The sequence below is a fragment of the Uranotaenia lowii genome, chromosome 2, assembly GCF_029784155.1.
Source record: "Uranotaenia lowii strain MFRU-FL chromosome 2, ASM2978415v1, whole genome shotgun sequence".
Lineage (NCBI taxonomy): Eukaryota > Metazoa > Arthropoda > Insecta > Diptera > Culicidae > Uranotaenia > Uranotaenia lowii.
In genome coordinates, this window is record NC_073692.1 from 293819970 (window position 1) to 293845350 (window position 25381).

At 37.5% G+C, this 25381-nt stretch overlaps 2 protein-coding genes across 2 annotated transcripts in view; one reads left to right on the forward strand and one right to left on the reverse strand.

Annotated features, from left to right (window-relative positions):
- The first annotated feature begins 749 nt into the window (after positions 1-749).
- Positions 750-25381, forward strand: part of LOC129744438 (uncharacterized) — a 35248-nt gene continuing 10616 nt past the window's right edge. The window contains exons 1-2 of the mRNA XM_055736954.1: positions 750-1087; positions 24791-25098. Coding sequence (XP_055592929.1) covers positions 843-1087; positions 24791-25098 — 553 coding nt within the window. The 5' untranslated portion in view covers positions 750-842. The remainder of the gene's footprint in view (positions 1088-24790; positions 25099-25381) is intronic.
- On the reverse strand, positions 8962-10916 carry LOC129744439 (tubulin alpha-4 chain-like). The gene is made up of 5 exons (XM_055736955.1): positions 10764-10916; positions 10050-10711; positions 9782-9987; positions 9523-9725; positions 8962-9465 (listed from the first exon to the last, which is right to left on the reverse strand). The coding sequence occupies exons 1-5, from the start codon at positions 10764-10766 to the stop codon at positions 9160-9162; spliced, it is 1380 nt and encodes a 459-aa protein (XP_055592930.1). The 5' UTR covers positions 10767-10916; the 3' UTR covers positions 8962-9159.

Consider the following 25381-nt stretch of genomic DNA (forward strand, 5'->3'; position numbering starts at 1 on the left):
CGCACACGGATGGAGTAACCATCGGAAATCCGTTTTAGTCATGATTTCACATTCTATCCGAAAGCAATATCGGATACATACTCCACAACTTCTGTTGTGTCTAGTAGCTTCAGTTATGCTGCTTGCTTACGTAATTATAATCACGGATTTATGGGTCCCAATGTGCAACGGTGACGACAGCCAGCTACTCCTGCCCGTTTCCGTAATCCGAGCTCCGGGCCGCCGTTAATCCGCCTCGTAAAGGGAACCGAAACGAAACAATAATGTTCCACGTGCACGCGAGAAGGACGTAGAGGAGAAAGTCCTCTTCTCTGGGGCTGTCGCTCCTGGTACGACGATGATGACGCTTCTTGCGTGATGAAGGAGGAGGTCCTGCTTTGCTACTATACTATGAGGTGAGGAGAAAGGACCTGGGCTGCCTGCTTGCTCAGCGGCGGATGTTTGATGTAGGTATTCAAATTATTTCGAATTTATGGGAAGAGGCCACGAGGTTCTGGCGAGGAACGCGAAGTTATGTATGCAGGAAACCTACAAGTATGTCTGGAAGTGCCCCTGGAAAGCTGCAAGCATTCCTTCGCCGCGAGAAGCTAGTAACCGCGTCGAGAAGGGAAGTGGGTTCAAGGATTGATGGGGATTACACAATCCACGATTCGGCTTTCGCCCGGGACGAAGTTTAGCCTTTTGGGTGTTTGGAAAGTGCAGTCTGTTCACTAGTAGCCGTGAAGTGTATCGGATCGGTCGCGCCTGGAGTTAGACAATCGGGTAAAGTTTTGTGTGAACCGTTGAAAGTTATAAATAGTAATGGAGTGAGCCTAAACCCCGGTGCAAACTAGTGCGGGAAAATGTGTGCCGACCATCTTTTCTACGTTAGTCGAGCGGATATTTTTTCGGTTTACCCCAGGCTTCTGCGAGAGATTTTGGTCCTCGAGGAGGTTCTTCGGAACCGAAAAGTTGGGGCATTTGGATGTACGATACCGGGGGAAAAAGTTAAACTCCAGCTGCCCAGTGAGTTCGAATGGCAGTTAAAGCAATATTTCCGTTTGCTGGAGCAGCAGAAAAAGATTAACAAGGCGGCCGAAACCGGAGTGTGAGTAGCGAGTGCAAATAATTGGTTTCAATTAAAGGGGGAGATCTCCGTATTAAATTATTACAAACTTTACTGTGTTGCATGTTACTCTTAAGTGTGTGTGTGTGTGTGTGTGTGTGTGTGCGATAGTGATGGGTCCGAAAATATTAGTAGAAATAGGCTTTCTCGGGGAAAACTCAATGCAATTCAAAAATCATGTTCCAACTAAATGTTACTTCGTAACATTTTGTAAAGCTAAACAATTAAGTAAAACATTAAATTTCAACTAGTTTTAAAAATCAGCAGTTTAAACAATTTTAGAAATTATTTATTTGTGCTATTGTATTTTGCTCATTTTTTATCTATAGCTGAGAAAGACAGCATTGTAGATTAACCCTTTCCTTCCCATGGTAGCACAGGTGATCCACAACTTTGCACAGCTCGCATTTGAACTGGGCGCTTTGGATCAACACCAATTTTTCACCGAATGTGTAGATATGAGTGAAGAAACATTACACAAAGTTTGAAGAAAATCAGTTCGCTAGATTTTGCTTGGCAGATCAAAAGCTGCAAAAAAGTCGGATTTTTTTCGAATTTAAATCAAGTCTTCATTTGTTGTTCAATAACTTGACAAGTTTTTATAATTTCCTTCAAATAAAAATACTGACGTGCAGAAGGTTGCTTATGCAAGCAGAATCAAATGATGGTTTACTTAGATTTCAACTAAAACATATAAATTTTTGAGTAAGTAAAGTGGATCACTGGTGATACACTGGGAACGAAACGTACTTTTCTTCTTGTGAAGCTTCTTATCAATACTCATGAAAATCATTCATCGACAACAAAAAAATTAGCTTCAGGATAGTTATTTCATCTGCTTAAATGACCACATAACTCGAAATATTTGTAAAAGCTCGTGATTTTCTCGAAAAACGGCATGTTTTGTTTTCCTTTCGCAAAGTGTCATGGCGGCCATTGTTCAAGGCAAAAATGAAAATTTCAAATATTTCAATAAATAGACTTTCGAGGGATGCATATACCAAAGGATTTTTTTATCTAATAGGATCGTTTTAGTTTGTGATCAATGAAGTGATGAAATTCCATGTTTTTTTGCAATTATTTCCTGTTTTTCATTTACACCCTATATGTTGTTATCTTCCCAATGGAGCACATATGATCCACCTCAAAACCCAAATTTATCGAAAGGATCATTAAAGTAGGATTCAATTATGCATCTTTTGTTCTAGAACTTAAGCTGTAAATCAATATTTCTATTTTTAAAACGTGAAAAACCCCGTGGGAAGGAAAGGGTTAAGCTTCATATGATGAATGCAGCTCATGACAGAGATGCTGATTGAATAAATTGTGAGTGTTTTTTCAAATATCAGTGGCATGGAAAGACCAACTATGCGAATTTTCAAAACAATAAGGCTATGTTCACAAAGAGATATCGGTAAATGTTGAACGAAAGTTTAAAATCTCTAATTCTTTAAATGTTTAAGTCACCGTTGTTGTTAAAGTCTGCTTCATTTAATATTGGAACACAAACAATTGCGTGTAGTTCAGTCATTTATTAACGAATTCATAATTTGTTTTTCATACAAATGTAGCATTTTCTTTACTCTTTCATAAAAAAAAATTAAATGAATAAAAATTATTCATTGCTGTTTCGAAGAAATTCTCGTACTTTTCCCGTAATACGGCACATTAGGCGGCGCACACCCTTTTCGTCCACCGTTTTGGCGATTTGATTCCACCAGTTCTTCATTTGAGTCATGTTCCTAACAAGTTTTCCCTTTGCCTTAAGCCTCCGCTTCGTGATTGCCCAGTATTTCTCTATCGGCCGGAACTGGGGGCAGTTTGGGGGGTTGAGTTGAGGTCCTTCGGTATTACGTTGACCCCGATCGTTGCGTACCATTCCATAACCGTTTTGCTGTAATGGCAGCTTGCGAGGTCCGGCCAGAATCCGTTTCTGTAGGCACTCTTTTTTGTAGACTTCTGATGTCATTGTCTTGTCAGTGAGAAAGACTTTGGATTTCTGTCCACAACTGCATATCCCCTGCCAAATCATGTACTTGCGGGCGAATTTATCCGCAAACACGAACTTAAATTTTGCAGGTACATCCCCCCGAGCCGTCGCCAAATAAAATTTTTGACCTGGGATTTGCCCAAAGTACGCCTTCACGTAGGTCTCATCGTCCATCAGAATACATCCGCTGAACTTGGTCAGCACTTGGTCGTACAGCTTTCGAGCACGGATTCTGGCCACATTGTTCTGCTTCAGCGTCCGATTTGGCTGTTTGCTGGCTCGGAATGACCTTATTCCTTCCCGGAGACGAATTCGTCGCACCGTACTGTGAGCGGCCTGGAACTTATTGGCCAAATCGCGGTCTGAAAGATTGGGATTCCTCTTGACGGCCTTGATGACTTTCCCACGCAGTTTCCGGTCGACAGTTCCACTCCGACGCTTCGAATGCGGCTTCCGAGCCGTCGTCAATGTTTCCTTGTACTGCTTGATAACACGCCATACGGTATTTCTGGGCATTTTAAGCTGTTTAGCTAGCTTCGATGCCGACAACAATGGATTTTCAAGAAAACTGTGCACAATTTGATCTCTCCGTTCGGCTTCCATGGCGGTTGTTTACAAAATGCTATCGTTTGGTGTTATGACATAAATACATGGTGAAAGGTAATGAATTTCCCGACACGTGGGTGAAAAAAGTTTCCAAATCCGTCCACTAGGAGCGCCACAATGAGCAAAAGAATTTGTTCCAATATTAAATGAAGCAGACTGTATTTTCTCGTTTTTGGATTGATTTTTTTTCGATGATTCAATGAATTAACTGCCGTGTAGTTTACGTTTCAGTTTACTTATTTTCGACAGCTAGCCGCAGCAGCAGCAGCATCAACAGTGACTAGAAAAAAAAACAATGTGACCGCTCCAGCGGGTGCAAAAAAGCTATTAGTTTCTGAAGATAAAATAAGTAAACCGAAACGTAAACTACACGGCAGTTAATTCATTGAATCACCGAAAAAAAAACAATCCAAAAACGAAAAGAATTAAATTCATAGCGTTAATCGCTAACTGAAATTTGAAAAAAAACGCGAATTTCGAAGACATTTTAAAAATTATATTAACACATTAAAGATCGTGAAGAATTCGTAGCCCAGAAACACCAAAATATGGTATTCCCTATCTCTGAACCAACTGAACCAAATTCTTTAAATTTACTACCTTTGAGTTATCGAAAGTGATGTGTACAATTATCTAGAATAAAGTTTCTTCATAAAATGTATCATATTTGAATTATGTTTCTCAGTGAAGCGCACGCGCGTCAAGCGAAAAACCGAGATATCTCGTAGTTGGTCCGCTAGATTATACGGCAGAAAACGCTCATCGTGCTCCGATTAAGCTTATTTCGTGGTGCTAAAAATTATATGTTCGTCACTAGACAACCTAGATCTGGTTTTTTTTAAATATTTCTGTAAACATGATAAGAAGATTCCATTTTTTTGTGAAAAATTAATACTATAGGAAGTACGGAACATATCCTCATGAAAAATTATTTCAGAAAATAAGTACTTTTGTAGAAAAGAGGAGTGCTTATTTTGCCCCGGGTGATCGTTATGCCCTTTTTATCTTTCTTGGTAAACTTTACCTTTTTCAATTCACCTAGCAAAAAGGTAAATTTTACCTTTCTTAACTTTAATTTACCTGCATCGTGTAGCAACCAAATGTTGAGAGAGAGTCTGGTTGCAGCAGCAAACGAATAGTGTCTCTCGGAGAAGATGCTCCTCATGAGGGGAGGGTTTGAAATAATGTATATGTATCGTCTGAAGTCTTGCTATGCGAGGTCTCAGGTCGTGTTTTTAATGCCTCTAAAGAGGAGGTTTATGATTTCAATCACTGGCTGAACTGTACCTCGCTACGAGGTAAGATTTACCTTTTTTGATTTACCTTTTTTCTAGGTGATTTTTTTTTCAGCTCGATTCAGATAAACTTTACCTCGCTGTGAGATGAGTTTCACCTCGAAGATGTAGAAGTTTCCTTTTTGGCTTCCACGAAGGTTCATCTTGCTTTGTCGGTAAACTTTACCGTTTTGTTATTTTCCGCGCATTAAACTTTTTACCCCTAAATGTATACAATCATCTACTTCAATACATCAGAACTCCTCTTAGTCGATGGAAGGACTACTTTGGAAAAGCTAAACATCTGACGACAACATAAAAAACACATTAAAAACCCTTTACCTTTCCCGATGTTTTATATCATCCGAGGTATATATTGGTAAATATAAAAGTGAGAAAAAGTGGTAGAAATTTTGTCACTTTTAGCACATTTTGAAAATTTTGCCATGCAAAAACATTCTCAAGATCTGTGGCCTTCAAGTTTTTTAACAACCCGTGTTGTAGTTTCGCATGCTGTGATGCAAAAATAGCAATATTTCTATCACATACGGCTGAAATAGAAACAGTGCTGTAAAAAATTTCAACGCCCAAAGATCTAGAAAACATTTTTGCATGGTAAAATTCTCCAAATGTCAAAATTTCTACCACTTTTTCCCAACACCAGTGAACTTGCTCTAAGGAAATAATTATCTGTTTCGTATACACTCAACCGAAAAAGGAATGTTAAATTTACCTGGATATTCACGTAGTCACTCGTTACGTGAATTTTTGCTTGGTCTACGTTAACCATTTAGGAGTTAATAAAAAATCACTTGATCCTTACGTGAAATTCATATAGTTGAATGCCGTCAAAACAAAGACACATTCGTTTTACGTGACAATCCAGTGATCCGCCAAGTACTGAGAGATTTGGTGCATTCTATGTGATGTCCACGTAAACCTGAACGACTCATTCACGTAAAATCTTTGTGAAGGAATACCAGTTTCAACATGGCGCAGATCCGACAGTTGGTGCATAAAGACAAAAAAAATGGGTTATGGAGAAGCTGATATTCATTTCTTAAGTAATAAAATTATGTTTTGTTGTTTAGTAGTTATCTTTGTTTTTTTCCACAGGATTTGATATTGAGGCAGCTGAAACGGCCAAGCAACCTCTTAAGAGGGAGAACAAATTCCATTTTTCGACGAATTTTTGTTCAATGAATGAGTGGAGTTACAAAGTGTCAGTTAAAAAGTGTTGTTCAAGTGTTAAATATGTTAAATATTTTGTCGAAAAATAAAGTTTACTTTCGAAATCAAAACATTTTTATTCGAAATATCCGAAAAAAAAACCTCCCTACATTAATAAAGCTTAGTTCTTTTAGAAATGGGACACTTTCATTTGCTAATAGCTCGTTAACTAGTTATTGGATATTAAAAATTTTGACAGCATTTTGTTGCCTGTAAAAAGTACTATTCGACCTATTTTTTTCAAAATTTAAAATTTACTCGTTTTTGAGATATGTACGATGCAAGAGAAAAAGAAAAAAATAATTTTGCACAGTTTCCTTTAAAATTCGTCATTATCAAATTGATAGCTGACAAAACCGTTGATTATTCAAAGAATTACCGAGTTTTTGTGGTGGATAAGTATGCAAACACTGTCAATAATGTCCACAAAGTTCAAATCAAGTATTGGAGTGAAGCACATGATCGGCAACAACGGTTAAGGGTCATCAAGGAAGTCAAGTCTCATACCAGCCTTTTTAATTTTCAATAAACGAAAAACTAAGGGTAGATCGCTGAAATGTCCAAAACAATTTTCTCCGATAAGCTGAAAGTGTTGCCTAGTGATGACTCATTGAAACCCAACCTCAAACAACCATTTTTTGATAGTTCCAAAGCTCTTAAGCTGTTAAACCGGTACAAAAAACAAAACGTTAAAAAATGTGATCAAAAATAATCAAATTTGTTCATTTCGAAACAACTGTATATTCACTGAAATGCTTCCAGTTTCTTTTAAAAGAGAAGTATTGGACCGAAAAGTATCAGAAATTGAAGAAGGAAGGTGAAGCCACCTAAAATATAGATTTTACGAAGTATAAGTTGAAGAAACTGATCAATACCATGACTGAGAAAAGTGTGCGCCGGCCAATGGGAGATACCAAAAATAAAGTAGAAATTTCCTTAACAAAAAACAGTAAATATTTTTTTTCAAATTTTTTCATGAAAGATCATAACATTACCTTCATTTTCTTCATAGAAACTATTTCGTTCAAACGAATAGTTTTTGAGATACAGGCATTCGTAACTGTCCCATTTCTAAAAGAACTAAGCTTTATTACAATGAAATCTACACCCAAAATAATCTGCACGTAGCGGCTACGTGAAAAGCTACATAATTTTTATCTAAATGATTTTCACGTAAATGCTACGAAAAAAAATGCGTAAACGCGTCCCTGTAAGAATTCGTGCTTCATGGAACTCACCCACAATTTACGTGAATTTTTAGTACGTTCTACGCCGTGTATTTGTAAAAGCTACTGGGAATATTTTTAGTATAGGAATGAAATTAATGTTGTTTAACTTTGTATTTTCATTTTGTTTATTATGATAAAAAATAAAACCAAATTTAATTGAGAATAAACTTTATTTTCACACCAATTTTATCACTTTTCCTTCAATTCCTGCAATTCCTAATTAAAAAAATATCATTGAAATAAAAAATAAATCACCTTTGTTGCGTTCATATATTTTGTTGAACATCTTTTCCGTACAGTCCAACTAAAAACGAGCGATCGTCACCAGGTTCAACGAAAGAGGAGTTGTGTCCATTGCAAGAAGGGGATGAAAAACGAAAATGAATTCATGATTATCATAAGCATCATTATCACTTACCAAAAAGACGAAGCTGAATCCACAGTTCCATTAGATACGAAATTTTACAATAGCTAACGAAATCAGTTGGCTGACAATTCCCATTTCTAATAAGAATTTACAACCACACGCTTAAGACAAACGCACAAAACGGATTTAAATCATTCAGACTTTACGTGAAATTCATGCAACAATTATGTGGAAGTAAAGTCGTTACTACCAGGGCTTCCGTTACACACTGTGTTTACTAAAAACACACGTAGAATCGATATTATGCAGCAAAATCATAGTTTACGTGAAAAATCCCGTAGAAAAAATTTCTTTATTCTTTTGGGTGTACGTGAATTGCACGTAGCAGAACGAATCCCTACCCACATTCGATCTACGTTTAATTCACGTACAACTCATATGAAAATTACGTGAGTTTTGCTTGCTGCGCGAGCTCTGTTTGCTACCTGAAATTCACGTAGGTTTCACATGATTTTCATGGTGGCAAAAATCTATATACATTTTCACGTAGCGGTCATGTGAAGAATTTTTTCGGTGTATCAAGATCTCAAAATTCAGCGTTCCTCAATCAGAGCAAGTTCACTCGTGTTGGGAAAAAGTGGTAGAAATTTTGACACTTGTAGCAAATTTTGAAAACTTCACCATGTAAAAAAGTTTTCAAGATATTTGCGTGTTGTATTCTTTTACAGCACTGTTTCTATTTCAGCCGTATGTGATGGAAATATTGCTATTTTACATCACACGTGTTGTAAAAAAAACATGAAGGCCTCAGGTCTTAAAAACGTTTTTGCATGATAAGGTTTTCAAAATGTGCTAAAAGCACAGACTAATTAGTCTATGCTAAAAGTGTCAAAATTTCTACAACTTTCTCCAAACATGAGTGAACTTGCTCTTAGCAAAATTGAAATTAGCGGAACTTTCTAGCTAGCGGATAGCTCAATAAAAAATTAGCGAGAAAAAATATTCGCAAATCAACAGATAGAGAACTGTTTAAGAGCATCCAGACTCGAAAAGCATTTAGAAGCATCTAAATTTCAATACGAATAACTGAAAAATTAGCGAAAATTTCAAATAAAACATAAACAATCAAGAACGTAAGATCAGGAAAATCTTAAAAACTGTTTTTAGTAATATGCCTTTTCCGGCACATGCAGTTTTATTTAAGTTCGCAGGATTTTTTTCAAGGTTTATGCTTGTATCTACCTGAAAGCTAAAAGATTCGATTTTCTATTCTATATCTTTTCTGGTTTTCTTAAAAAAAAAATACTGAGTTTACACGAAGTTTAAAATAAACTGGTCCGGCTAAAAATGTGTTGGCCTCAAAATTCGTCTTCCGACGGCTCCAGCTGAACCTCCGAGTAGTCGCAATCTTTGGAAGCTTCCTCGTAGTCCTTTTCCAGTACCGCCAAGTTTTCTCGAGCTTCCGCAAACATCGATTCCTCCATCCCTTCCGCTTCGTACCAGTGAACGAAGGCCTTCCGCGAGTACATTAAATCGAACTTGTAGTCCAACTTTTGCCACGCTTCAGCAATTGCCGTATTGGAGGCCAGCATCGAAACACCCCGCTGGATGGGCGCCAAATCGCCTTCCGGTATCATGAAAGGGCATTTTTCGTTGATGCCGACCTGAGGGAGATTGTTGCTTAGGAGTTTATGTTAGAACTTTTCTAATGAAAAATTTACCTTAAACCCAGTAGGACACCAATCGACGAACCGTATCGTACGTCTGTTTTTAATGGCTGCAATGGCCGTGTTAACGTCTTTCGGGACGACATCTCCCCGATACAGCATGCAACAGGCCATATATTTGCCTGCTTTAAGGTCACATCTAACCATCTGATTTCCCGGTTCAAAAAGTTGCGACGTCAAATCAGAAACGGTCATTGCTGCCAGAGAAATTAATGTCATTTTCTAGGTGATTTTTTTAAATTCTAAATCTTACATGCATGATTTGCCTTCTCGACTGGAACCACCGGGGAGTACGAAGCCACTGGAAAATGAATTCTTGGGTAAGGGACCAAGTTAGTTTGGAACTCGCCCATATCAACATTCAAGGCTCCTCCAAATCTCAAGGAAGCCGTTATGCTTGACACCACTTGGCTAATGAGGCGATTCAAATTGGTGTATAAAGGACGATCCACGTTCAACCTGCATGAAAATGACAAGTATTTTTTGTCAGAGCCTACCAAATAAAGGGTCAGTAAACTTACTTCATGTTACAAATGTCATAAATGGCTTGATTGTCAACCAAAAAGGTGCAATCTATGTGGTCCATCGAGTGATGAGTCGTCAGAATTGAATTGTACGGTTCAACGACACTCGTGCAGATGTGTGGCGATGGATAGACAGCCACCTCCAATCGGCACTTCTTGGAGAATCTGTCCGCCAACTTTTGAGCTAGCAACGAACTGAAACCAGACCCAGTTCCACCACCAAACGAATGGAACATGAAGAACCCTTGCAGACTGTTGGACTCTTCCGCCATTCGTCTAATAACTTCCAGCGTTCCCTCGATCATCTCCCGACCAATGTGGTAATGACCTCGAGCGAAATTGTTCGCTGCATCCTCCATTCCACTGAGCATGTTATCCGGATGGAACAACTCTCGATAGTCACCATTCCTTACTTGGTCCACAACGGCCGGTTCCGTGTCAACCAAGATTGCCCTGGGAACGTACTTATCGGTGCTGGTGTGCTGATAGAACGTTCCGCAGAAATGGCTGGCTTCCTGCATTGCCTTATTACTTTGAATCTTCACCGTCCCATCCCGGTTTATTCCATGCTCCAGACAGTAAAGCTCCCAAATGGAATTCCCCAGTTGAATTCCAGCTTGACCAACATGGAGCGAAATGGTTTCACGATTGCTGAAGCTCTGAGAGGAAAAAATTAACTATCTAACAAATTTCAAAAATCTTTGAACATACCATTTTTTTTGTTGAGATTTTTAGTTTTTTTTTCAATTTTTCTGAATAAAAAATTAAAAAGACAAAAATTTGGCGTGTGTCCACTTGAAATTTTAAGGCTTTATGAACAAATACTCCCTCTGATTGCTTTGATGAAATTCACAAAAAGAAGAACTACTTGGATTTTTCATTGTAAGCAATACTTAAAAGCACGTGATTATATCCATGCGGAGCATCTATGAACGAGGTTTACAGCCAAGATTCGAACAACAAACACCAAAGTTGTTCTAGTTTGGACATAAAAATTCCAGGTTTTATAATACATCTTATTAATCAAGCTTAGAATGAGATTTAATAACTAATCATTGGGTACAGATTTAAATTTCAGATTCATTTTCCAGGTTCCGACCTTAAATTTTAGAATCAGCTTTCAGCTCCAGATTTGGATTTCAGATGCATTTTCTAGATTCAGATATCGGATTCTGATTCAGATTTCAGATTCAGTTGTCAGATTCAGATTTAGATTCAGATTTCAGATTCAGATTTCAGATTCAGATTTCAGACTCAGATTTCAGATTCAGATTTCAGATTCGGATTTCAGATTCAGATTTCAGATTTCAGATTCATATTTCAGATTCAGATTCAGATTTCAGATTCAGATTTCAGATTCAGATTTCAGATTCAGATTTCAGATTCAGATTTCAGATTCAGATTTCAGATTCAGATTTCAGATTCAGATTTCAGATTCAGATTTCAGATTCAGATTTCAGATTCAGATTTCAGATTCAGATTTCAGATTTAGATTTCAGATTCAAATTTCAGATTCAGATTTCAGATTCAGATTTCAGATTCAGATTTCAGATTCAGATTTCAGATTCAGATTTCAGATTCAGATTTCAGATTCAGATTTCAGATTCAGATTTCAGATTCAGATTTCAGATTCAGATTTCAGATTCAGATTTCAGATTCAGATTTCAGAATCAGATTTCAGATTCAGATTTCAGATTCAGATTTCAGATCCAGATTTCAGATTCAGATTTCAGATTCAGATTTCAGATTCAGATTTCAGATTCAGATTTCAGATTCAGATTTCAGATTCAGATTTCAGATTCAGATTTCAGATTCAGATTCAGATTTCAGATTCAGATTTCAGATTCAGATTCCAGATTCAGATTCCAGATTCAGATTTCAGATTCAGATTTCAGAATAGATTTCAGATTCAGATTTCAGATTCAGATTTCAGATTCAGATTTCAGATTCAGATTTCAGATTCAGATTTCAGATTCAGATTTCAGATTCAGATTCAGATTCAGATTTCAGATTCAGATTTCAGATTTAGATTTCAGATTCAAATTTCAGATTCAGATTTCAGATTCAGATTTCAGATTCAGATTTCAGATTCAGATTTCAGATTCAGATTTCAGAATCAGATTTCAGATTCAGATTTCAGATTCAGATTTCAGATCCAGATTTCAGATTCAGATTTCAGATTCAGATTTCAGATTCAGATTTCAGATTCAGATTTCAGATTCAGATTTCAGATTCAGATTTCAGATTCAGATTTCAGATTCAGATTTCAGATTCAGATTTCAGATTCAGATTTCAGAATAGATTTCAGATTCAGATTTCAGATTCAGATTTCAGATTCAGATTTCAGATTCAGATTTCAGATTCAGATTTCAGATTCAGATTTCAGATTCAGATTTCAGATTCAGATTTCAGATTCAGATTTCAGATTCAGATTTCAGATTCAGATTTCAGATTCAGATTTCAGATTCAGATTTCAGATTCAGATTTCAGGTTGAGATTTCAGATTCAGATTTCAGATTCAGATTTCAGATTTCAGATTTCAGATTCAGATTTCAGGTTGAGATTTCAGATTCAGATTTCAGATTCAGATTTCAGATTCTGATTTCAGATTCAGATTTCAGATTTCAGATTCAGATTTCAGATTCAGATTTCAGATTCAGATTTCAGATTTCAGATTCAGATTCAGATTTCAGATTTCAAACCTCTAATAAAGAATTCAGATTCAGATTTCAGATTTCACATTTTTTTTTTAATTAAATAATAGATAACTTACATCTAAAATTACAAAATTATTTTCCTCATTTCTATCTAAATTTTCCTATTTTCTCTTTCAATAAATATCCTGTCTATTTACGAAAATCGTTTAACATTTCTACTCCACATTTAATCTATTGCCGAACTGCTTATCAAAAATCTTTCTATTTTCCCAACGAGAAACTTTGCTACAATTGCGAAAAATATTTTTCTTGCCGATACCGGGAATCGAACCTAGTACGCCTGGCATACCAACACCAGACTCGCACATTCAGGTTTCAGATTCAGATTTCAGATTCAGATTTCAGATTCCGATTTCAGATTTCAGATTCAGATTTCAGATTCCGATTTCATATTTCTGATTCAGATTTCAGATTTCAGTTTTAGATCTCTTAATTTAAATTTTCAGATAAGTTTATAATATGGTGAACTTTCATGTTAGAAATACTCCGCCTTACGGGGACCAAAAAAAAATTCTTCAATAACATGCTAACGATTAGCTTTGAAAGAGCGTGATAGACCGTCTTCAATCGCAGTTCATCGGATTTGGAAAAATTGCAAACCGTGATAGAAAAAGAAAATCCATCACAAAATCCGATGGTCGATGTTTTATTGATGCCGTGAAAACAATCACCTCATTCACAGTTAGCATGACATTTTTTATTGGATCACCTTCAACGCGCTTCAGCCGACAGATATCTATTGATGGAAAGGGCACAAGGAGGAAAAAAAAGTCGATTCTTCGCATAAAGTTTGCTTTCTTCACATCCGTCAAGGTTAAGGATACCTATCACTATAAAGGGAAAGAAAAGGTGTAGCAGCTTTTTTCGTTAGAAAGAAATAAGAAAAGGAGTGTTCTGAAAGCACCCACTCCCATCAGTTATGTACTCGTTTGAGCTCGATAAGGTAAAATAAGGCCAAGTAAAGAAAACAGCTGTTTGATATATTACAAGCACCTTAGAGTGTCCTGAACTAAAAAAAGAGTGAGGGTTAACGATACCAACTATAGGAATTGGGCTACGAGAAAGCCCAACGACAAGAGCTCGTATAGTAAGGCACTAGAAACGCGATAATCATTTGATATCATTTCCCAGGGCTCATCTAACAGCTGTTTTGCATGCCATTGCGGTTAACAGCAAAGGAACTCGTTGTTACAACTACGGATGATTCCTGGTGATATGACACAATTCCTTGTCGAATCCATCCTGAATTGATTTGTTCAAGAGTGTAGCTGTGTACCTCCCTCAGAATTCTATGCTTTATTTCCGATATGCACCGAGTGAGCTAGTTTTTTTTATAGTTTAACCTATTTAGAAAAATCTTTGCTGGGTTGTACTATTTTAAATTTTCAACAATCACTAAAACAAACAAGTCGGATTGGTTTTGGAATGTTTTGTAAACCAAGCGAAAAAAAATTCAAATATTTCCAATCTATGTTTGATTATCACAAAATTCTTACTCTCTGGAGCCACACTTACTCAACTCAAGAATCTGGACTTTATAATTATTTATAATAAACATATTTCACCTTGTCAATCAATAGAAAAATAAAAATGAATCAGGTTGTCTTAAGCTGTATGTCTATATGTATGTATGAGTTTTGGATTTATCACCGCGATTGTTTGTTTTTCGAAATTATCGACGTTTTTCGGTGAGTTTTAATAATAATAAAACAGATTTACCAGTTGTCCATACGTTTCGAGCTACTCTGGCATTCGCTCCTCCTCAGTGGACACTAAAATTATATTTTACTTTTAAACATTAAACTTTTAATCTAAATTTTTAATTTTAAGTTACAATTGACTGGCCATCGTCTGAACTATTTTGATTTTGGACAGTTTGTTTTGTTTTGCGTTTACATTTGTTTGTCAGTGTCTGTGTCAATTTTGCGATTATGGGGTCGTAAGCGGTCTTAAAGTTTAACGAGTCTCTCTGCCTATTAACGACATTATCGTCACCTCTCAATTTTATGTAAAATGTTTCGGCAGTTATTCTAGCATTGTATCCAGTAACTCTTTCCAATATTTTGGTATTTTCAAAATCAAAAATGTGCCCAGTTTCTAGACAGTGCTGTGCTAGACCTGTACTTATTTGTTTTGTGGATACATTTGTCTTATGTTGCTTCAAACGTTTTTCTAAAAACTGGCTCGTTTCTCCTACATATGATTTACTACATCCTCCACATGTTATTTCGTAAACAACATTTATGTTTTTGTTCTTTGGAATCTTGTCCTTGGTTTTTGTGAAAATCATATTTTTGACTTTGTTTAATGGCTGAAAAGCGACGTTGATATCAAATTGTTTTAAGTATCTGGACAATTTTTCTCCCAAACCAGCACAGTACGGAATGGTTAAAAAATTATTCATACTCTTACTGGACACGCTTAAGCTATTGTATAATTTGTGTGTTCGTTCTTTAATTACATTTCTTACAAGATGTGAGGGGTAGTTATTAATTTTTAAAAAGTTTTTAACTGTATTGAGTGTTTTTTCCCTGTATCTTGTGTGAGTTAGCCTAATTGCTCTGTCCACCAATGCGATTATTGTATTTTTTTTATGTGAAAAAGGGCTAACGGAGTTAAAATCTAAATATCTACCTTTCTCATCTTTGGGGAACCATTCCGTTGATATCGTGTTCGTTTCTCGGCGTAAAATTGTATCCAAGAATTTGATTTCACCATTCACCTCGTGTTCGATTGTAAACTGCAGCCTTTGATGAAACCCATTGAATGTACGGACGATTTCGTGTTGTTCATCACTCTTTGCAGCAACCAAGCAGTCGTCCACATACCGCTTGAAGAACACCGGTGAGATACCCTTCGTTTGAAGTTCAACGAGTGCTGCCTGTTCAATCCGTTCCAGAGCGATAGATGACACAACCGGACTCAATGGGGAGCCCATCGGAACACCAAACTTCTGTGAGTAAAATTTCCCACAATATTGGAAAAAAGTAGATTCCAACACTAGTTTTAACAAATTCAGGAAATCATCTTTTTGGATTTTTGTGTGCGGTTCTAAATCATCCCAACGTAACGCAATTGATTCCAAAGCGAAATCAACTGGCACGTTCGTGAACAGTGAGACGACGTCCAGGGAGAAAAGAACCGTCTCTGGGGGAAGAACGACACTCCGCATTTCGTCAGCAGAAGTTTGGTGTTCCGATGGGCTCCCCATTGAGTCCGGTTGTGTCATCTATCGCTCTGGAACGGATTGAACAGGCAGCACTCGTTGAACTTCAAACGAAGGGTATCTCACCGGTGTTCTTCAAGCGGTATGTGGACGACTGCTTGGTTGCTGCAAAGAGTGATGAACAACACGAAATCGTCCGTACATTCAATGGGTTTCATCAAAGGCTGCAGTTTACAATCGAACACGAGGTGAATGGTGAAATCAAATTCTTGGATACAATTTTACGCCGAGAAACGAACACGATATCAACGGAATGGTTCCCCAAAGATGAGAAAGGTAGATATTTAGATTTTAACTCCGTTAGCCCTTTTTCACATAAAAAAAATACAATAATCGCATTGGTGGACAGAGCAATTAGGCTAACTCACACAAGATACAGGGAAAAAACACTCAATACAGTTAAAAACTTTTTAAAAATTAATAACTACCCCTCACATCTTGTAAGAAATGTAATTAAAGAACGAACACACAAATTATACAATAGCTTAAGCGTGTCCAGTAAGAGTATGAATAATTTTGTAACCATTCCGTACTGTGCTGGTTTGGGAGAAAAATTGTCCAGATACTTAAAACAATTTGATATCAACGTCGCTTTTTAGCCATTAAACAAGATCAAAAATATGACTTTCACAAAAACGAAGGACAAGATTCCAAAGAACAAAAACATAAATGTTGTTTACGAAATAACATGTGGAGGATGTAGTAAATCATATGTAGGAGAAACGAGCCAGTTTTTAGAAAAACGTTTGAAGCAACATAAGACAAATGTATCCACAAAACAAATAAGTACAGGTCTAGCACAGCACTGTCTAGAAACTGGGCACATTTTTGACTTTGAAAATACCAAAATATTGGAAAGAGTTACTGGATACAATGCTAGAATAACTGCCGAAACATTTTACATAAAATTGAGAGGTGACGATAATGTCGTTAATAGGCAGAGAGACTCGTTAAACTTTAAGACCGCTTACGACCCCATAATCGCAAAATTGACACAGACACTGACAAACAAATGTAAACGCAAAACAAAACAAACTGTCCAAAATCAAAATAGTTCAGACGATGGCCAGTCAATTGTAAGTTAAAATTAAAAATTTAGATTTAAAGTTTAATGTTTAAAAGTAAAATATAATTTTAGTGTCCACTGAGGAGGAGCGAGTGCCAGAGTAGCTCGAAACGTATGGACAACTGGTAAATCTGTTTTATTATTATTAAAACTCACCGAAAAACGTCGATAATTTCGAAAAACATATATGTATGTATGCATGTAAGTATGTATGTTGGTTATTCACCATGGGTGCACGGATTCACCGCAGTTTCTGCATAAGTATGTGCTCACATGCATTCTTTAGATTACTAAGTTCGACAAATCTCCAATGCAACACGTACAGTATACCCGGACCCCATGGCTTCGTATGAACTGTTATGGATGAATGTATTGAGTTGATGTAGTTATATGATGTAGTTATTATTTTGGAAGAATCAATCAGGTGGGCCAGTTTACTTACAAGTATTCCGACATCCGTGTGTATACCTGGCCAACTGGCAAATGATTCAACGTTCTTATTATATAGTCAGTTATATGAGAAAACACATCTTACCTGTCGGCCACTTATGGGATTCGAACCCAAAAGTTTTGTTGCCGATACCGGGAATCGAACCCAGTACGGCTGGCATATCAAAACCAGACTCGCGCCAGCTTAAAGGGTGCCCACGATGAAATTGCCACACAATGAAAATGCTCTAATTTTTTAACCGTTAGGTAGAATTTAATGAAAATTTGGGTGGATTTAGTTTATAGTGCATTGTTTACATCCTGCAAGTTCTGTGATCAAAACTCGCGGAAATGGAGTCGAAAGAACAGCTCGTGCGTGATAAAATCTTGCGCATTCATCACGAGAACAAGGATCTCTTGCATAGTGCCATAACTAAAACGTTGGGACTCGCGAATTCCACGGTGTCGCGAGTTATTAAGCGGTTCTAGAAACGATTGACCATCGATCGGAAGCCCAGAAGTGAAAGAAAAAGTATTCCGTACAACACCAAAAATCACGAACGCGTAGTGGGGGCCTCAACCGCAACTCGAACGCCTCCGTTCGGGAAGCTGCACCTTAGCCGAAGTTTTGTCCAGAAGGCCAAAACTAAGGCTGGGCTTCGAACGTTCAAGGTACAAAAGGCCCCTAATCGCGACGAGAAGCAGAACAAGTCAAAACCCGTGGCAGGAAGTTATACCTCAACATGCTGACGAAAGTTGAATGCTGCATAATGGACGAAGAAACATATGTAAAGGCCGACTTCAAACAGATGTCCGGTAACCTTTTTTTTCATGGCCAAGGATAAGTTCAGCGTTCCGGAGCATGTCCGCACTCAGAAGATGTCCAAATTTGCGAATAAATTCCTGGTTTGGCAAGCTATCTGCACGTGCGGAAAGCGGAGTGCAACTTTCGTGACCCACACGATCGAAATTCTTTAACCAATTATCGTTCAAAAGTAACCATTTTCACACCTTTCCGCGTTAAGTGATTTTATGACTTTTCCATAGAAGTCATTTTTTGACGTCTCTTGAGAAGTGGAAATATGGTTACTTTTTAACCGCAAGAAATTTATGCGGAGAAGAGGGAAATGGTTAATTTTTAACCGCAAAGCAAAGCGAAGGAGGAACGGGTGAAAGGTTATTTTAAGTTTTTTCACAATTTAAGAAAGGAAATCATCCTTAGAGATTTTTCTAATTCCAGATCTAACTTCGGGCCAATTAAATGAATGGAAATATGTTTTTAATATATTTTTAATCTCATTTTTTCCCAGACAAAGTCTGTGTTTCGAGAAATTGTTTCCAGAATTGTGTGTCGGGATACCCGAACCATCCGACATCACGAAACAGAATTTTTCGGTTTAGAATTTATCCAATCAGGAAATCTGTAAGAAAAAGGAGATCAATTGAGAAACCATTTGTGAGAAACCCGAGTGAAAATCTTCGAATACCTGCCTGCTACCTGCTGAAATCTGGTCCATCCGCCTTCACGCCTGTTAGTGGACACAAACCACTCCGTAGAGTTTCCGATGAACCCACTAATGGACAAGCAACAAATTAACTTTGACATACCGTTATTCTGTAACAACGGATATGAAATTTGTCCGGAAGGTAGAAATAGTTTTAGGCAAAATCATCAATGTGGCAGTTGCTGCTGCTGCTGCCAGGTAGAGCTTATTTAATGCCTGGTCTAATCCTGGATAATGCACATTATTAGAATCACGTAACGGCTTTAGGATCTTGCTGCAAATGAAATTGTGTAGCCCTGAGAGTAGCTACCTTGTTACCGATTCAATCCTGTTTAAAAAAAAAATCGGAACAATTCATATTATTTCATACATGTTTTGATCGCGTTACTCTAGTAGTTTATTAGTTTGTTGATTACTTGGTTTGGCTCATTTACCATGTACATAAAATTTCCCTACTTTTGCATTTATTGGAATTGTTTCGGGTTTGGGAATGCCGAGGTTTATGCCAGTCTCAACTATGCCACCCTTCGACTACAGCCGTTTAGACCACTTTTCACCGGAACTGGTGTAACGCAAGAGAGCCAAGCGGAGAGAGAAATCGTCCGAAAAAGATAGGAGGGGTTTTTTGATGGGCTGAAGTGCCGACTCGGTCACTGTTGTCGGGAATAGGAAGCGACTCACATCGTGGAAAAGAATCAAGTTGTGATTCGTGAGTTTTTTTAGAAGTGCGAAGTGTCCGGCCAAGAGTGCCGAAGTATAGGGAGTCGGAAAGCTATAAAAATCTCCCCAACCGTTCCGAAGGGCGCTCCGTTGATTCCAAGCGCTCTGTCGGATTTTAGATCCCGACCGCACCACGAAGAACCCCGCCAAACGGGTTCCTGAACGATCCGAAATACACCTCTGTCACCAACCCACATGGTGTAATTTTCGGACCAGGACGGACCACATCGCCCCTTTTTGTATATTGGCTCTGGTCCCAACCCTGTTGGATCGATTCAATTTTGTCAACAAAATTGCTCGGCTCAGAAAGGCAGAAAGAAACCGGGTGTTGTCAGCCCCCCATTCACGGAAGGAATCCTGAGCACCAATACCCCGGGATCATCTAATCAGCGAGGCATCGTGCACCAACGAGCCCCGAGGCCATCTAGCTAGCGGAAGGAGGAAGTTTCCCCATGGTACCCCGAAAATCTGGCAAGTCTTTAAAATGTAAAATGTCTCGTAATTTGTGATCGTTTTCTATACTTAAAATGAGCCATATACATGTCTTGGATGATTGATTGCTTCCACCTCGTTAAAATAAGCTTGGTCGTTCCCGTCCTCCCCGAGATCGCTAAGGAGCGACCCTGAGAGCACGTAAGTACCGGTTGAGCTAGCTGGCAGTTACGGCCAAAACCTTAACTTTCAACCTGGCCTTGTAAGCTAAAGTTCTCTGTGGCTAAAGTACCGACTACAGCCAACCAGCCAACCAACAAACTGTTGACAGAAAATCCGCCCTAGCAGTCTCCTGTACTGCTGTTCCGAAATCCGCTTGATTCGAAAGCCGCTATGGTCGAGTGACCCGTTTAGGATACAATTGACACCGATTTGTTTCCGCCATTCGTCATTCCTCTTGTCAAGATCCTGGCTGAGCATCCTGCAAACAAACAATTCCATAGTCAAAGTAAACATCCGGAAAATCATTTGGTAGGAACTATTGGTTCCATTTCCATTAGTAAATCGAATTAATTTATAGAATAACTGCCGGAAGGTATCGTGACAAGACACTGCTGCTGGGAACCGTAAGTTGATATGAAGACATCCGCCCAAAGGATGAGACTTCCCACATAAATCGAAGATATTCCGGCAGCAATTCAATAATCAAAGTATTTAAGGGCAATGCAAAAAAAACTTACCTTTCTATTTATTTCCGGATCGGACCACTATCTTTTCAGTATTTCTTTTTGAGGAAAATGAACTTGAATTCGATTATTTCTACTTTTAAAAACAGAATCATCCAGCTACTTAAAAGGTGATTAGGAAAATGGCGGCGAAATGAAAATGCCAGTTGTTCCTTTCAATTCAAGAGGCAATTTTTAACCACATTTTGGTTATTTCTTGAGAACTGCCATGATGGTTAGAATTTCTCTTGAATTTATTGTTAAAATATAACCAAATTGGCAGTTTTCAAGCAAAAACCATAAAATGGTTATTAGTTAACCATAAATGGTTAATAAAAAAATGAGCGTGCAGGACACGATGAACGGACATGAAAGAGTGCCTCCAGAAGCGGCTGCTGGCTGCTACCTCTCCTGAAGGCCCACAACGTCCCAACAATCCTCTGGCCGGATTTGGCCTCATGCCACTACTCCAAGGACGTGCTGAAGTGGTATGCGGACAATAAGATCAATTTCGTGCCGAAATTATTCAACCCTCCCAACACTCCGGAGCTCCGCCCATCGAGAAGCAGCACCTTCTTAAACGACTTAAGGTAGTGAAGACAGTCGAGGAACTGAAGAAAATATGGGTTTTCATGCAAAAAACGGTTGATTCACAGGTTGTGCAGAATCTTATGGCCGGGGTTAAGACCAAGGTGCGAGTATTTGCGTGTGGACTGTAAATAAAATACGAATAAAATGGTAAAATGAAGTTTAATGTTATTTTTTAATCCCTGAAAATTTGATGGCAATCGGATGAAAACTCGAATTTTGCGAATAAACTTTGTGTGTGGCAATTTCATCGTGGACACCCTTTATTCGCTGGACCACATCGGCGCTCTTTTAATCACACTGAACCCAAATTCACTCTTAAAATACACATGATTTTTCACTTCAAAACAAGGATCCAGTAATTTTCTTCCATTCAAGTGCGACATTTACATTTCACTTGGCAGTCACTTAAATTTCAAGTGAATGCATCCACATTCACTCAAGTCGTTACTTGAATTTGAAGTGAGAAAAAATGTTAAAGAGCAGCGTTTAAAGCTCATGCTGGATTTGGATTTTCCCAGTTCTTTACTAGGCGATTTTGGCGGTAATTTGTGTTAAACGTGATGTAAGAAAAAGTTATTTAAAGATGTTATCATGTTTCAGTTTGTGGGTTGAACTGGACAGATTTTCTGGTTTGCAGCAGGGAAGATTTAGAAGTCGCACTATCCGCAGTAACCGATCTGCCGTGGGATTACGATGGAATTTTCCAATGAATAAATTAATGGCGAAAGCGTAATGTAAGTATTTGAAATCGAAGTGGTGTTCTATAAATGTTCTTTTATTTAAAAACGCGAGAGATAATTAACTAGAAACTTACTTAGAAATTCAAATAAATTTCACTCGAACGTCATAGTGTAATTCACTTGACCGGTCACTTAAGTGAATTCACTTGACCCATCACTTAAAATTCAAATGAATTACGTATGGCGAGAATTTACTACAGATGTCACTTCTTTTTTAAAGTGAAAATTATTTTGTGTGCAGGGTGTCTTAAGCTTTGAAAAAAATCATGCAAAATCTTATATACAGTGAGCGAAATAAAAACAGCACCACTATGTGTTTTGCTTGTCAAAATATGAATGATTGAAAATTGCGAAAATTTTCTCCACAGTTTGTTCTGAATGTTTAACGGATAAATCAAGCATAAGTTTACTTTTTTTAGACGTAGCAATTGGTGTTGAGGACCAAAAATGTGTAAAAAGGGGTGCGAAATGAGAAAAGCCCACTTGAGATTTTCAACAAAAACAAGATTATTTTTAAAAATTTACTGTGTAATACTTCTACGAATTATTTGAATAGATAACTGCATTTTAAGGAGTTTTCAAGAATTCGAAAGGTTTTCAAAGGTTTTAAAAGGGGGTTTCAAAAGATGCTCCTCTAGCGTTAAGGAATTGGATATTTAAGCTGCAATTCTTTACTAAACTACTTACTTTCTTCATTAAAATGACGTGAAATGATGAAACAAACATTCGGAATTTATTTTGAATCAGAAAAAAAGGATGGAAATCAAAAACTTTGATTTTGTTCAGTAAACCACACTTTTTCCAATATTGATTTTCCAGGTTTATTTAGGCCCATATTCATCATTTTGAGGTATTTTCCCATCACAGTTTTGTGGAAGTTCACGCTGCAGAAAGCTTTTCCGGATTTGCAAAAGAATCACCAGCACAAAAATGTACAACCGCCAAAATTCCTGCTCATCTCAACTTCCGATTCAATTGCAAATCATACCAATAATACTGCTAGCCGCCTGGTCCATCAAGTTCCATCGCAAAGTATTACTTTATTCTAATAATCGGTCAAAAAAAAATCACTTTTAGTGACCTTGATGCAATTCTATTTTTTTTATTTGATTTAGTGATCTTAGAATTTCCAAGGCATTCACACGGTACCATGTACTTATTTCTTGACCAAAACCATCCAGCACACCTTAATTAATCCCGGATATTCGAAAATGGGCATGAATTTGGTTAAATGGCAAGATAGTGCTGCCATCTATGACTTAAAACTAGAGAAATAGTGTTTGACTATTAAAAAAACATTAGTATTATTGAACTCCAACCTGCTTTTTGGATTCAAACTCAGCCTCAAATCTATTTTTTATCATTTTTCATCATACTTATGAATGTTAATGAAGAAATCAAACAGTTTGATAAAGTTTTATAGCTCAAATTTCAAATTCCTTAACGCTAGAGGAGCATCTCTTAAAACCTCCTTTTAGTAACTTAGAAAACCTTTGGAATTCTGGAAAACTGCTAAAATGCAGTTATCTATTCAAATAATTCGTAGAAGTATTATTATTCACTTTTACACAGTAAATTTTTAAAAATAATCTTGTTTTTTGTTGAAAAACTAAAGTGGTGCTATTCTTATTTCGCACCCCTTATTTTCACATTTTTGGTCCTCAACGCCAATTGCTACATCCAAATAAAGTAAACTTATGCTTGATTTATCCGTTAAGAAATTCAGAACAAACTGTGGAAAAAAAAATTTGTAATATTCAATCATTCATATTTTTACAAGCAAATCACATAGTGGTGCTATTCTTGTTTCGCTCACTGTTGTAGGTAGTAAAAAGACAAAGAGATAAAAGAAATAATTTTTTGCTTTAAATAGCACCGAGGCTACCCCTGCCTCCTAGCAAATAATCTGGATTAGAAGAGCGGAATAAAGGATAAGGTTGGGAGACACTTTTGACAAGTGTTTTGATTGCTCATTATAAACCCTGTTTTAATTCTTCTGTGCTTCACCAAGTTCATGTTATGGTAAGAAAAAAAAACAGCTCAGTTACCGTGAAATAATCTTGCCGAATTATTAAATAACGTTTTTTTTATATTCATTAGCCTTACAAAACTGAAAAGGCGTAATAAAAAAAAGAAAGTACTTTACCTTAATTTAAAACCTAATCCGAACAATCGTTAATTGAATATTCTGGACGCGATAACTGTATAGTCACCAGCATATGTAAAACCTTTTGAAATCTAGCTACTTTGGCATCGAAAACTAATAATTCTCGAACAATTGCACTCACATATAAATACAAAAGCAGATTAATTTTACCAATAATGGTACTGTTGCTTGATAAATATTGCTGTTATTTCGGGAGTTAAGCACATGGCACCAGGTCCATACACATTTATCCGTTAAATAATTCACCAGTGATGAATCCTTTGAGTTCCCGTATAGTAATAAGTGACTCCTGAAATATGTCTCTGGAGCCACTGTGATTCTTAAACATTTGACCTTCTCTATACGCTTACCATAGCTATTATTCCAACATTTTTTAACTGTATTCTATAAGAACGAGTTTTCTTCTTCCATCTCTTCCAGAACACACAAAACGTCCTTGGACCTCAAGGAAACCATCGCCTGGGAATCGAAGGCGAAATCGGTGGACGAAATGTCACCGTTCGCATCGCCCGCACCGGGAGCCGATTTGGCGGCCATCCGACGCAAACGCCGGCGCTGCTACCTGGACGATCCGATCGATTTCTGCAACATCGACGAGTACAACCAGTGGCGCCTGGAGGACATTGCCCGGGCTGGAAAGCTGCTCCGGAGGCCACCCCTCGGCGTTACCTTCAACGATGAGCTGGAAATGCGGAAAGTCTTCTCCATGATATACGACGTTTTCCGGTGTAAGTTGAACGCGTAGGTTAGGATTCCGGGGTTGTTTATGGATTTGGCCGGATTCGTTCAATGTCAACGGAGCAGTTTTAAGGAATCGAACATTGGAATTAGATTTTCTGTTTGGGTGATACACGCCACAGCACGATATGCTAATATGTACACACGGTTCCCTACGATTTACGACACTTTCAGACGGTCTGCTTTCTGTCTAGAGTTACCAAATTCTAAGCGAAACGCAAAAAACGAAAATACACAATTTGAAATTAAACCTCTGATTCTAACAGACACAAT

What these genes read in the sequence shown, in the direction of transcription:
- LOC129744439 (XM_055736955.1), bottom strand. An exon ending in TATGACATTTGTAACATGAA is followed by an intron (nt 9,988 to 10,049) that starts GTAAGTTTACTG and finishes ATTTTCATGCAG; the next exon opens with GTTGAACGTGGATCGTCCTT. An exon ending in GGTGTCCTACTGGGTTTAAG is followed by an intron (nt 9,466 to 9,522) that starts GTAAATTTTTCA and finishes AATCTCCCTCAG; the next exon opens with GTCGGCATCAACGAAAAATG.